General features: G+C 43.4%; 1 protein-coding gene across 1 annotated transcript in view; it reads right to left on the bottom strand.

The window, feature by feature from the left end:
* Positions 1 to 3,768: 3,768 nt before the first annotated feature.
* Positions 3,769 to 14,834, bottom strand: part of RSU1 (Ras suppressor protein 1) — a 102,755-nt gene continuing 91,689 nt past the window's right edge. The window contains exon 9 of the mRNA XM_061996679.1: positions 3,769 to 4,227. Coding sequence (XP_061852663.1) covers positions 4,125 to 4,227 — 103 coding nt within the window. The 3' untranslated portion in view covers positions 3,769 to 4,124. The remainder of the gene's footprint in view (positions 4,228 to 14,834) is intronic.

Genomic DNA, 14,834 nt, shown 5'->3' with positions numbered 1-14,834 from the left:
TCTCCCCAGCTCCTCCAGGAGCCTAGTCCCTGGTCCTGTGTGCTGCAGAGTGACCGGGAGAGCCTGGAGGAGGGCGAAGAGGATGAGGAGGATACGTGGTGCAAGAGAGAGAAGAAACAAGGGACGTGCTGGCTTGGATCATACCTCTGCACAAGCTGCCATTCCAGGAGAAATGCCCATGCTGCTGGTGTGATTTGCCAGCTGTAAGGCTGGCAACTAACTGATGAACAGATGCTACAAGTGTCATTTCCTTAATAGGACAGACCTGGCTAAAACCAAAACAAAGATGCTTGGATACCACTGTCTCTGTGGGAAACATATTTCCAGACTGTCATGAAAAGGTGAAACTTTAGAATCACAGTGTTGTTGCCTGCATCCTTTTTAAATAAGAAAGAGAATAACAGCAGAGCCCAAGTTATCAGAACTGAGGGGGGTTTTTGGTGTGTGGGGGGTTTTTTTCTCTCTCAAACTCTTACCTGTCCTATCAGGAGGGCTGCAGGAGGCAACACAGGGTTAACAGCCTAAGCACAAGTAAATCGTGGCTAGTGCCTGAACTTGTGGGTCTTCTGGCTTTATTTTGCTCTGTCTTTAGCAAGGCACATTAATTCCCCAGGCTACTCTTTGCACAGCTACAGCCCATCAGTCTCACAGGACTTAACAAAGTTTTCTTTGTCAGGGCCCATTGTATGCAAAAAAATAGTTCACCATATGCAAAATCAAACCAGAATTACCTGCATTGTTATTTTCAAAGAGCACTCAGGTGCTGGAAAGCTGTAAAAAAGCAAATCTCCTTCTCACAGGAATCATTTTCTCCCATTGAAGTGGCACGTTGTTGGCGGTATGAAAGGTTGGGCAAAGAGGCAACCCATGAGTGGTTGTGAATGAAGGGATGGCAAAAAACTCTATTTCAAGCTACCCTGAGACCAGGGATGTCTTTGTCAACCAGGCCAGTGAAATAGCATTGACCAAAGAAGCAAAAAGCTGCCTTTGTAGAGCTCTGTGCTTCTGGTGAAACACCACAGTGGCTCACCTTGGGGCAGCTCCCAAAGGCTCACTGGAAAGGGCCTCGGTTTGAGGGATCCTCTGGAGAAATGACACTGGGGACCATCAGAGGGCTCATTAAAAGCTGTGATGCTCATTAATTGGTTCATGGTGGTAGGACACAGTAATTCCTTTCCTTGAAGTACAGTGGGGAAACAAAATGTGACCCAGTAAATGAAACAAGTTGGTTTTAAATAGTTAAAAAAGCCGTGACTGTGGAGAACAGACACATACAATCATCAGACTACATTAAAACTGTTGTGTGGTTTGCTCTAAGAAGCTGGTACCTTTTTAAAAACACTGAAACGTTGGCATGTTACATCCCAGATGGTTTGCTTTTCTTCCCCATGTCTTTCATTCTGCCCCAAGCCTCTGAAGAACACGTTCCCCTCCATTTTGTTTTCTGTTTGCAAAGCTTTAGGCATTGCAGTTTTCTGTCATCTTCTCAGACCATTATCACATTTTCTGATCTTTCTTTTCAACAAATCTTTTTTCCCCCTCATCTGCCACCATCTTCAGTATAATACTTCTCCCTTCAGGATTTCTTTTATCCTTCTCATCTTTACGCCTTTCACTTACTCTTCCAGAGACACTTCATTCTTGCTTTTGCTTGTCAAAACTATACTTCTTCCCTCTTCATGGGGGAAGAAGTGGGAAGGTTGGTTGGGGTGGGGTTGTTTTTGTGCAATGAGCACCCAGGAATGCTCCAATCAATACTTTGAAACAGAGGAGAACTTGCACGAGTCTTTCAACACTTTCAGAATTTGCAACAGCAGTTCATGGCAATCTGACTAATGCTTGAAAATCAGCAGCTGATTTTAAAGTGGTGGCATAGCTTCCCACCAATAACATTATCAGGCCTTTCCCAACAAGCTTTGATTTTTACATTAGAGACTCAACTCCATGCTTTGAAAGCCTTGTAGCCCTGTAGCAACTTCTCTCTTTCTAAGCCCCAAGACACGGAGCAGGTGACGGGCGCAGCCTCACACGCCACGCGGATGCCTTTAGCTCTGTCTGCATCTCTCTCCAAATCAAAGGAGAGCCACGTTGCTACCCTGCTCACAGAAAACCACGTCCATCTCTACCCAGGGAGATTTCAGAAGAGCAGCTAATTCAGTTTAGCTGTAAGGCAGTGGTAGGTGAGATGTCTTGCAGCCTGACAACAGAGGTGTGTCTCCAGCAGCAGCCTCTGTGAGGAGAGCAGCGGCTTGGCCCGAGGCCTGGGGCAGTGTTCAGTGCCAGGGGAGGCTATCAGGGAAGGCTCTAAAGCCTCTTCAACCCTCCCCAATAGATGTGCCACTGCTACTTATTGCAAAAAGGAATTTGCAAGAGTAGCTTGGGGATTGCCTGACATTTCACTAACATCCCTTCAGGGCTTTTTGTAGCACAGCCCTTAATGCCCTCACGTGTTACTGCCTACACGAGGTTCAATTGTCATCATTCCAGATAGGGGACAGTTTTTGCTGTAACTGTTAACATGCACCCAACTTACTTGCCTCCACGGGCCCGTTTCAGTTGGACCTGTTCCCCGTGACAGATCACTTCAGAGGTCTGGAATACCCTCTGCAGAGCTTGCAACAGATAGAAATGACTGTTCCTGACAAGTCTACCATTTTTACTGTTTTCCATCTGCCTATCAAGATTGCCTCATTCTTCTGAACTACCAAAGACCACTTAAAATGTGTCTAAAGCTTGATGCCAACTTCCTAGCCCTGCTTGCCAATTCAAAAAATCTGTTGCAAAATATATGTCAATACATTTCTTCCCAGACTAAGGCAACCATGAATTACTTAAATGCTGGGGTAATCCTAAATGCGATCGAGAGGCTGGTGCTGATAACACAGTCTTCAGATACAAAACAGCTTCTGTAGAAAGTGTAATTTTAGCATGAGATATTTAAACCCCTTTCTTCTCTCACTGAACACAACAACAGGCCCGTTTTGGCAGTCTGGGCATAGCTCCTGGCTCGTTGTCTGATGGCAGCCAAAACGCAGCAATGGGTTGCTCTGGTGTGACATTCATTACGCAGGAAGGTCCTGACACGAGCAATCTAGGTATGAGTATGGGTTCTTGCTCCTTCAGTTTCCTGGTTAGCTTCTGCTCTGCTAAGACTAACATTGTTTGGAAAGCACTGCCTGTATATTTTAGGTTTTTCTTTGCCACTGGTAAGACCTGAAGCTATTTGAGATGTTGAACAATTTGCAGCTTCTGAGCTTGGTTTTAGTGCTGTCTTCGTACAGATAAATATAGAACCTGTGGCATTTTCAAACGCCATTCGGAAGAGCTCTTCAATACAAGCACTTTCAGCAGAGATTAAATATATTATTTGGGTTTTCTGCCTTAAAAAAAAAAAATCACTTAAAAAAATTGGCAGAAATACCATTTTCTTCAAATGACAAAGTTCTCTTTCCCCAAATTGAGGATGGTAATTGGCAGCTTTTTACAAAGACAATTTCTTTCCTTTCCTTTCTCCCTTCCCCTGCTCCTTGATTTCAAAATAACCTTCAAGGGAAAAAAAAGCAGGACATAGCAATGTAAAAAAGAATCAGGAACTGATTGAATTTTTTCAATCCTTGAACAGAATGTTTCTACATTTTGACTGATTTGTATCAGATAAAATGCTATCACATCCCCGCACAGAAGATTAACACGTTTCAGGAAACTGGACACATATGTTCCTCTAGGAATTTGCTATTGAGAAGACCTACTGAAGAAAGTGAAACACAATACAAATAAAGGCCTTTATTAAAAATACTTGGAATAGTATATGAAATTTAATATTGCATAATAGAGGTGCAAACCCCCTGATATTAACGGGACGTGATACATGTGAGGAGAGGATATTAATATACACATAAATAGAAAAGCTAAAATGTGTTTGACAGTGATATATTAAATGGCTACATAAATGTGACCATAATTAGGAGAGTATGCAATTGTGTGTTCCTTCAGCAGTACACAGAGTAAATTGCTTTTACCTCTTCTCGTCTGATTTCTTCTGAGTAATGGGAGATGCACAGGAATATTATAGGCACATGCAAAAGCAACTTAAAAGATATAAAACCAGAGGCAGAGCCAGGGACTTATTTGTTCTTGGCTGCCAGAGGCTTACGGCTGATCTTCTTTGACTTGTCGTTGTTCTTCTTTGGAGGTTCGGGATTCGCCTGCATGTGTCTGCCATAGAGACTGTAAGGAAATGAGACAGAGAGTATTGGTGATACAACTATTAAACAGAGGCTCCTACACTGCAGCATGTTCAACAACACTTCTAGTTAACAGATATAACAAAAGGGAAGGTCATTATATTTACTTTGTCTCAACACACTGGTTTTTCTGTTAGATCTCATATTGCAGTCCATGATGTCAGGTCTTTCAGGACTTATCAGGAGAGCAACGCTGGGAGGAGCAGGCCTTTGGAGCAGTGAAGGAGCAATCGGTTTTGCCTTCAGAAACCAGCAGTTTTTATTCTGCAGTTATGGGATTAAGGCTCAGAAGGCTGCAGGGATGTGTGTTCAAGTCGACAGTGACAAAAATTGGGTTGAACTGGAGAGATAGAGTGCCCACTTAGAGCAAAGTGAGCATCATCCCTAACCAGAAAACCCAAGGGCTTGATAATGTGACAGAGAGCAATGGTGTCACAGCTGCCTTTGCTGCTCACACATGATTGATTGTACTGGGACAGCTACCAACACATCAATGCCACATTAGTAAGTACCACTGATTAAATGTTGACAAAGTACCCTACAATTAAGATGGCGAGCGTTCACAGCAAAGCTAAATAGACTACATGGCTGAGAGGATCTTGCTAAATATCACATAGTAATTAATAGATAATTTATGAGTAATCCTGATTAAACTAAATTAAAAACCTACCCAAAATAAACACAGTTCAAACTTAACTTCTCTTATTAACATAAAGTGCTTTTTGAAGATGTACTTTGCGGGGGTGTCAGTGTATCTAGAAAGGGACGGAGCCGAGCTTTGTTTCTGTACAAACGACACCGCTGCTGAAGTCCCTCTGAAAGGTGTCTCCCTGCTGCTACTCCAGCCCCATCCTGGTGGAGTGTGCACCCCAATCCCATGCTAGGCTGCTGCCAGTCAGCTGGACACTAACTTCCACTCCTTGCCAGGAATTCTGCTGCTGGAGAAGATAATGGCACCGGTTCCTTCAACAGCCTTCCTTGTGTCACTGTACCCTCACCTGCTGGTGGTCTTTGTCAAGAAACAGGACAGATGAAGTGCTTTGGGTTAAAAAAAATCAGAGTTCTTCTAGAATTGTCTTGTGGTATGTCAAAATGTGAATGGGGAGCTGTCAGCACTGCTGCCACAAGAACCTGGGTCTTGCATTTCATGTGTCTGGCATGTGGAAGGCCCCCGCTGCCACACACACCCTCATGTTCACTCTCCCCTGCTGCAGTCCATGCACATAGCTTGCATGCCCAGCCCTTGGTGCAAACAAAGACCAGGGACGGATCCTTTTGCTACTTTTGCTCAGTTATATAGGGACAGACTTAGTTATGATATGTTGCTGTCAGTAAACAGTTCTGCTCTAGGTATCACTCTGAGTGGCTATCTCAGAGATAAACTATTTACTGCAACCACTTTTGCTTTGCAGGCTGAAACCAATTTCAGCAGAGGATAGGCTCCTTCTTCTACGGGGCTTAGTGGACTATGCCCTGAAAAAAGATCCAAGCAGACAGAGACACTCTCAGACTACTGTGCTATAAGGCATGGCCATGGAAGGGCTGTGTATACCAGATACCGAGATATTTTAGCTAAGACATGCACTGCTCTCTATAATATCCTGAACAGAAGGGGAGAAGGAGGTACAGCTCTCTTCTCTCTGATATCCAGTGATAGGATACATGGGAAAGGTTCAAAGCTGCACTGGACAGGTTCAGGCTGGACATTAGGAAGCATTCCTTTAACAAGAGGGTGGTCACACATTGGAACAGGCATCCTAGAAAGGTGGTCAATATCCCAAGCCTGTCAATGTTTGAGAGACATGCTTTAATTTGGTCAGCCCTGAATTGGTCAGGCAGTTGAACCCTTCCAACTGCAAGTATTCCATTCCATTCCATTCCATTCCATTCCATTCCATTCCATTCCATTCCATTCCGAGGTTAAGAGCTACTACCTGCTCTGAGTTTTATTTTGCTCTACTGGAAGATACTTCAGGCCAGGAGTTCCTGGGCTGCAGAATGAGATTAGGGCTTCATGTAGGGTGGAGTGGAGAGGTGGCACCCACTTTCACCTCCCCAGCAGCTGCAGTTTTACATCACGCTGCTAAACAGGCTGCTGTCAAGATGCACAGTACCCAGAACAGCCTTGCTCAAGGAAAATACAACTGTAAACTATGACATTACTTCACCTTACTGAAATTTAATGTGTGCCATCACCTGCTCTCAACGAGGCATCAGATGCCACTTCCTGATGAATGCAGAGAGCCCTGACCCTCCATGATAAATGAATGCTTACTATTAGCTACAATACACATATTTTTCTTTTCATAAGAGACACAGCCCCAGCAGCACAAGGCTGTATTTTATCCAAGTAGACAGTATGTGTACTAATCAAACATCCACCCTAAATAACTGTCCTGTTGTGGAATGTAAGTTGAGGGAGGAAAGATAAGGGACATATTTTGGTATCACAGTAGAAGAGCAAAGAAGTGTCACTAAAGGAAGTTGTCCCACCAGAAACCAATCCAGGGTAGAAAAAGTCAAGGAACAAGTAGCACCTTCTTCACAACAACATGTAGCATAGCATTTAAACTAATAATTTTGTAACTCTGAGAAGTTAACAAGTTAGAGAACTGGAAATGCATCCTCAAATCTGTGAACACCAATAGTCAGTCAAATACAAAATCAACATTGAAGGCATTTTTTTTGGCTCTACAGAAATAATGTTATGTTGGAATAGAATGTGAGGTTTTTTTATGGAGTAATAAAGTCCCCATTTGGGACTTTAAGCACTGAATTAACAGAGAATCCACTGATCCACTGTACCTGAGCACAAAAATATCCTTTGCAGATGGGAACAGAAGTATCTCCTGTCATTGTCCTGTCTTCCAACTCCTGTTGCTCTACAGGTCCTTCTGTCCTGTTAGTGCCAATGCAGAGAGGACTATAGCAGCTTCAGTGGAAGGACATGTTACATGTCCTTCTCTCAGATTGGTTTAGGTTCTCCTTTTTTTTTGCTTTGGAAACTTTCTGTGAATTTCCCTCTTGGATTACACTTTTAGCATTCATTCTGCTTCCCATCTCCTGCTTTCTCAGTGCAAATGTTCACGTTTTGTGGACTGGCAGCGCTTAGATTAGTGAGCTTTTCCTGAAGTAAAAGGGTGTGGTGGGAATTCTACTGACCACACAGATGCTTTTGAAGTGCAGCAACTGAATATTGACAACTTTGAATGAACTTCATGGTTCTGGCAAAGTTTATTTGGGCAATGCTTTTTGACTGCAGAATGAGGTCCAGTGGCCACTGAATGTGTTAAGCAGTAAAAATCCCAACTGACCTGTAAGTGGGGTTTTTCTGGTAGCAGTTTTTATTCAAGGTTTGCCCCTTACAATATTCAGTGTTATTGGTGCTCTAGTTTACTCCCTCTACCCCTAGCAAGCACTATGTTAGCAGTAGTTGATATACACGAGTTGCAGACACCTGCAGCACTTTCACATTCCTTTTACTTATTCCCATGTCCAACCACTTCTATCACACATATACCCAAGTTTCATCCAGAAAAATCATCATTAAGTTTGAAATAAGCAAATCAAACACATCTACTTAGGTTTCCCTGGCAAGATTTCAAGGAAGTTTCAGTTTCACATTGCTATCTCAACTGAAGTGCTTTACAGTCTAGCACAGCAGCCTGCCACGCAAAGAGCAAGGGATCAGACGTATTTAGATTATACAGCCTTCACAGGCAGGGACTCCTCTCTTGTGTTTGCACACATCGAATATAAGGAGACATATGGTGTCACAACAACATTTAAATACAATAATGACTGTGATAATGCCTCTGGGACAGAATTTGCCTTCTGTTACACTAGGGAAAAAGAGAATTCACAATTTTCAATGAACTTCTGGTATAACAGACACTACTTTTACAGCTCCCAAGGAAATAAAGGAAAACACCCCAAAGGAAAAAAAACTAATGGAGTTGATTTGCGTGGAGAAGTTGAATTAGATGAGAACCTCTAACCCCTTGGTTGTGATAGGTGTGGAGTTTACATATACAGTCCTTATCAATTCTGATACCTACTGGAAGGATATGGCAACAGAAACTGCAGTTTGCATGTCACCGTCTATCAGCCAGGCTGAAGGAACTAACTGTGTACATGTTCATGCTCTGGCATGGCTGAGAAATGAAAGGTGCTCAGTAGAGACACTCACAAAGGGTCCTCAGCAGTGGAGGTCACCTTAAGACATTCACATAGGCAGTTAGGCAGCTCAGCTGTTGGATGGTAGGTGGTCTCTATAAGCAAAGGAATATTGAGGCAGATAGTGGCTACTGTTTCAGGGCAGATTTCTGAGATAGGTGTGGATAATATGTTCATGGCAGCACCTTCACACTTGGTCTCTTGGAACATCACCTGTTCACGGGGCTGGTGTAGCTCTGAGCAGGACACGACACACAGCCCACAGACCAAAACCTCAGCTGAAGAATGAAATCAGGAATGGAGATAAATATTTGAGATGTTTGTGGTTTGCAGCAGCAGTCAGAAGCTAGTTATTATAACCACAGTCCACAAATTGCTGAACCTTTGCAGACAGCAGCTACAGTATTGCATGCAGCCTCCTCATTATGTTCTAGTAGAAAGGGAGAGTAAACGGGAGACTGAAAATGCAGAAAGCCCTCAGATAGAGGCTTCCAGTTGCTTTCTTTCCTTGCATATATTTCTTCAAAGCAAATATAGCTCATGAACAGAAATGTTTCTTTGTATGCAAATGTAAACATAAACAAAATCTCCCTGCATTCTCTATCTGCCCCACTGGAAGTAACAAATGAGAGCACTACGGCTGCCGCAGCAAAACTAACAATATCAAGTGAGAAAGATGCTCATTAAACTTCATCATTCTGTCTACTTTAATGATGTTTTTACTTAATAAAAAATCCCTGAACAGTTGCAAGGATATTAGGCAAGGTCTTTGGTTATGTGTCAGGAGTCTAAGCTGTCACTAGCAAGTGTGCAGTTCAGGAGGGGAAATCCCAAGAGGAAAGAGTGAATGCAGCTTTCTTGTGATAAATTCAGAGAGAATCAATAACCACAGCCTGCCACATTACTTAAGCATTTAGGAAAGTAGGTGATCCTTCTAAATTAAACTACAAATTGCTAAATGATGCAATTTACAGCATAGGATCAGGCATGGGAGCCTTGTAACCTGAAATCCTACATTCTTGCTACAAAAATCTCTGAATTCAAAAAAGAACCATAAAGTTCAAAAGAGCCAGTGTCAAAAACCACCTTCAGCACAATTGACACATTTTTTTCTCTCTTGTACAGCAAAACACTCACTAGCTGAAGAACACATGCTCTCAGAGATGAAAAGACTGAAGTTGTGTAAGCCAGTGAAGTGTTTGATGCACGCATTGGCTTTCTTGAATGTAAGCATTTTGAAAAACTCTGTCAAGGATGAGCTGTAAGAAATCCATCGCTCTCACTTTAAGTCTATAAAAGACCTACAGGGTGAGGATGCAGAATGGAAAGGATGTGCACAGTTAGATACAGTCCTAAAGAGATGCTACCTTCAGGTATGTACCATAATCTAAGAAGAAAAAAACCATTCCAGCACTGCTCACTTTTCCAGAAGCTCAGGCTCAGGTGCAGGTAGGTATCTAATGCTTCCACGCAGCTTCAAGTGTATTTACAAGATGAGCCCCAGTTGCTGAAGCAAGAGAGGTGGAAGGCTGAATCAGTGGTGACATCACTAAACAAGTGCTTGCAAGACTGATATGTGCTGGCTAGACTGTATTGGTTACAAGCACTTACTGCAAGATACCTTTGCTCTGGCAGTTTTTGTGTAGCTTTTGCTGCTTCTGGTATCCCCCCTGAGTGGCTCAGACTGGCCTTTTCCCCTGTGGAAGCTGACAATGTGTCACCTCCTCAAAACACATCTTCTCCCAGGAAGAGGACAGATCCTGAGGTTTATTTTTGCAGTAATGTATCAGTGAGGGAAAAGAGTGGGGGTTAAAATTACATTGCAGTTATGGTATTAGCTTGTTAATTTGCCATTAATTTATTTCTCTTCTCTGTGCCATGTCAGAGGATTTAAATGAAGATGAACAGTGCATGGGGGAGATGAATATCTGTTTCCCCTGCACCCTTGGTTGGCTAGCTGAAGTTTTAGGTTTCTTAGTAAGGAAAACCAGACAAGAGTGAACCTGCTTCTGCAGGGAAGTTGGACTGGATGGTCTCTAAAGGTCCCTTCCAACCCCTACCATTCTATGACTGATTTTATTCAGTTACCTTTTTGCCCCTTGTTTGAGAGTGCTCTGAGGGCAGATGGCAGCAGTGTCAGAGATGTTCATCACCTGAAGCTCTGTGCAAGTTCCTCTGAGAGACCTCGCTTTGGCCTGTTGTTTGCCTGTGTTCCGGCTCACTCCGGGCGCTTGGCGATGGTGGCGGTGCTGGCTGGGGGCAGGGGCTGGCAGGGCTGCCTGCTAGGCTGCAACAGTCTCTGGTCTACTAAATCTGCAGCTCTTAATGTCTTCCAAAGCTGCTCCACTGTTTTTAAGTCTGTAACAGTTTGTCTTCCTCTATTGCCCACTCACACTCTGGTATGCCTAATACTTCAGACAGCCCCAGACCTCCACATCATGGAGTTCAACTCCAAGACACTCTGAAATGTGATATTTTTGTTTCCTCCACCTTCCCCAATAATCTTCATAACCCCAAGTTCCTGCAGAGTTTGCCCTGGCATCACCCTCCCTCATCCTCCCACGTCCTGCACTTCACCTTTCAGAGAGACTTTCTTCATTACCAGAAATCCTTAATACCCCTGAGTGCTTCCCAGGGTCTCACACCCCAGAGGCATCCTGCAGGGGAACTGATCACCTCTCCCCATCTTGGTTTAGCTCTGTTTTTTTTTTTTGTAGCTACTTTCATTTTTTGGAGCCTAAATTAGATAAGGAGAGGATTCAGTACAAGTGGAGAGCTGCAGTGGCTAATGAAGGCAGTCAAGCAGAGAGCTTTCTGGGTGACCGAATACGAATGCTGGGAGATGCTTAGTTGCTATCCTTGGTTACAGATTTTTCAGCAGCTCCATTGGACAGTGGGCAGATAGCTGACACATACACACTCACGTTTAGATATTTTAAAATGCTACATCAAGTCCACCCCAAGGCAACCACTCCCTCTCAGTTCCCACTTTGCACACTCTCACAAGCTGTTAGCTACTGTACATTACAGCCTCTGTTGAGTCACACAGCCCAACGCTGACTTACTGTGAATTCCTGACTAAAAGACACTCCAAATCTCAATAAGCAAAAAAAAAGTATTCTGCCAAAACTGTCTCAGTGACTATGTTGAACATGCATCCCCCAAAACAGGCCCACTCATCCAACGTGTCTCCTACTGGCCACTCCACCATTCAGTTCCCCACAGGGCTGCTCCTCTGTTGGCTCCCTCAAACCCAGTCTCTCCCTTTCACATTTGCTGTGCCATATACCTGAAGAACAGAAAGACTCAACTTGCTCTCCTATAGGGCTGGCAATTGCTAGATGGTTTTAATTCTCCCAGACATGTCCACTCTTAAACTCGTTAATTTAATCCCTGCCTCTTTGAACTCACCTTCTTGCATGTTAAGGCCAATTCTTTTTCTCTTTTTACAGACAGGAATTTCAAGTAGGTGTTAGGCATTTCTTTAATTAATGTACAGTAATAAAAGAAAGCCCTCTCCTTATTTTTCTCTGAGGCTAGCAGCCTTTTGAAGCGAGTACTTTAAATGTGAGGCTTGTTAGGGGAGCACAGCTGGAAGCTCATAGAAACCTAGCCAAAAAGAGAGGTCTTTTGAAAAGGAAAATGTACAGGCCAAGATTTGCAAAACTGGCCAATGATTTTGCATACCCAACTTGAAAGACTTGACAAGGAATGTGGCTTTTGGCAGAGGGGGTTTTGAAAGCACATAGAACACCAGCATTTGCTTTCTGAAAGTCAGACCTGTCTGATACCCAGGAAACTCAGCACTGAAAATCTCACCTGTCTGCAAAGCCTGACACACACAAGGGGAATCTCCATGGAACTGTCACAAAGATGGAAAAGAAAGGGTGTGCTTATGCTTCTTTCTTCAAAACCAGAGACAAACATGAGCTGAGATTTCATCTACAGACTATATGATGCTGATCCCCAGCTAACCCAGTATAATGAGATGGCAGCTTGAGAGGGTGAGGGAGAGAACGATTCCTTCCTGCTCCTGGACAGTCCTACCAGACTATCATAATTACTCGGAATTTCTCACCTGGACTCGGATCTTCAAGTGCATCCAGGATGCCTCATATCCCTTCCCATGCTTCATTTTGAGTGGATCAGTGAGCAGCTCAGCCTACACGTGCAGATCGGTCCCTGAATCCACTCCAAGCACGGAGAACCTTCATAGGTGAGAACCTGGAGTCCTCACAGCTGAGAATTCCCACAGGCTGCAGTGCAATACTTTTTTCCCCTTGTTCTCTTTCCATAGATCAAATGGTGCTTTCTCACTTATGTATGACCAGAAAAAAACAATTTAGTGCTAGATAGTGGCATCACTTGCAAACCCTGAGGCTGAAGTACCCACTAGTACACACGACATCCTCCACTTAATGAATCAAAAGGTTTTAAGAGTCACGGAATCTGTCTGAGCAAGCTCGCATCTTTGACAGAAGCCAGCACAGGTGGCTGCAGAGAAAAATGCACCAGCAAGAAGGAAAAAGACTATTCAAGTGAGAAAGGAGTGTGTTGCGTTTACTGAAGCTATCTGTATCATCACAACCCTTGTCTTTATGTGTTTGTAATTCCGTGAGCATGTGGTAGATAACTGGAGTTCGCTCCATTTCACCAAGCTCTGTTGTTGGGCCCGTATTCAGGGCCACCCTGGGCACATAGTGAACCTAGTGCAGAGAATGTACTGGCACACAGCATAGACACCTTCCTGGAGCCAGTCAAACACAGTCTTCTTCATTCTTATGTTACTTTACCGTTGTTCACACGGAGTCCTTTGGGCTTATGTAAAGCAGTGCTCATTTTCCTTTTTGAATGCTACACTAAGGGGCTTAATGCTCAGATAAATCCCCTTACACAACCTTTACTATTGATTTACTACATGCATTTGCTGTGCACCTAATTAACATTTTGAAAAAAACCAAGGAAAACTTATAGTAAAAATAGCTAAGTGCAAGCCAAGGAACTTTCTTTAAGTTATTCTACATCTGGCAGGTATGTATTTCTTTTCCAGTAACTACAAAACAATGTACCAATGAAATGTCACTACAGGGACTGAGTCCTGGAGACTGTGGAGACCAAGGGTCTGGGATGAGCTCCCAGGGAGCCTGAGGGGCTGTAGGTTTTTAAGACTGAATCTGGAGGCCCATTTCTTGAAACATGAAGATTTGGGAGCCAGGTACCAGAAGGTTTTGCTGAGCGTTGACCCCTAGAAATGCAGTCTGGCTGTTGTTTGTTCTCCCTGTGTTTATGTGGCCATCTATGCCCCTGTTATGTTAAATTGTTCAGGGCTGGCAGTGTGTATATACATACATGTTCTGAATTTGTGGTTAGCCTTGCTACTGACAGGACAAGGGATATGGAGCAGCTTCTCACTGCCATCAGTGAAGGAATCTCCTGGCTCCTACAGCCCAACAGATTGAGCTGCTCAGAAGCACTACCCAGGAAAAAGGTGAAGAAATGAGGAAACTCACTTCACCTTTTTGATACAACAGATGACATCTGAAGTGCCACACATCACAGACAATCCAACCTCACCCAGTCATCTGAGTCTGCTTTGACTCATGTTGGATAGATTTTCCAGAGAGGCTGTTCCAGGGAAAACTTCTTGGATTGAGTTTTTGAACATGCATCACAGGTCAATGAAAATATTGAATTTTGCCATCTTCCTCAGGAAATCTCTTTCCAGCTCCCAAATACAACATTGGCACAAAAATGCCAGTGACATCAATCTTCTAGACACTCTGATGAGCTGTGCTCAGACAGGTCCACATCCATGCACTGGAGCAAGGAGATGCAAAGCCAATTTCAAAATCACTGTCACCATTTATGCTACAATGCTGGAATTTTGCAAGCCAGGGATCAAGTACAAATAAATATTAATACAATGGTTTTCCAGTTATATGCATCTGCTGTGGAAGACCAAAGATGGCCACACAGATACCATGTAATAAACTGATACAGACTATTCACCCCATTTCCCAGCCAGTTTTGAACAAAGCATCACACCATTAATATCTGGCAAACGATTACTGGGTTTTAAGCAAACCTTTGGCGTTTTTCCATGGCTTTCACTGTGCCAACAAAGCTGTTCCAGAATCTTTTCAGTAGGGACCTATGTTATGTGGCAGCCAATAATCTTTATGGTAACACTGCAATGAAAATGTCGCTTACTGTAATGAGCAGAGATCATAAGTTAAGCCCCCAGCTACCTTTCTATTATTTTTCATTACAGTCTTTCTGGGTTTGTTATGCTGCTGGAAGAGTACTCAGGGAATTATACCAAACTAGGCTCACTAGTCAGCTCTTCATTACTCAGACCACACTGAAACTGAGCAATCAGCAAACTGAACCAGCTCCTGAGGTAACACAAGACAG

The sequence above is a fragment of the Colius striatus genome, chromosome 5 (genome assembly GCF_028858725.1).
Source record: "Colius striatus isolate bColStr4 chromosome 5, bColStr4.1.hap1, whole genome shotgun sequence".
In the NCBI taxonomy this organism is placed as follows: Eukaryota; Metazoa; Chordata; class Aves; order Coliiformes; family Coliidae; genus Colius; species Colius striatus.
Note: the sequence above shows the minus strand (reverse complement) of the source record. Positions and strands in the feature narration are given on the sequence as shown.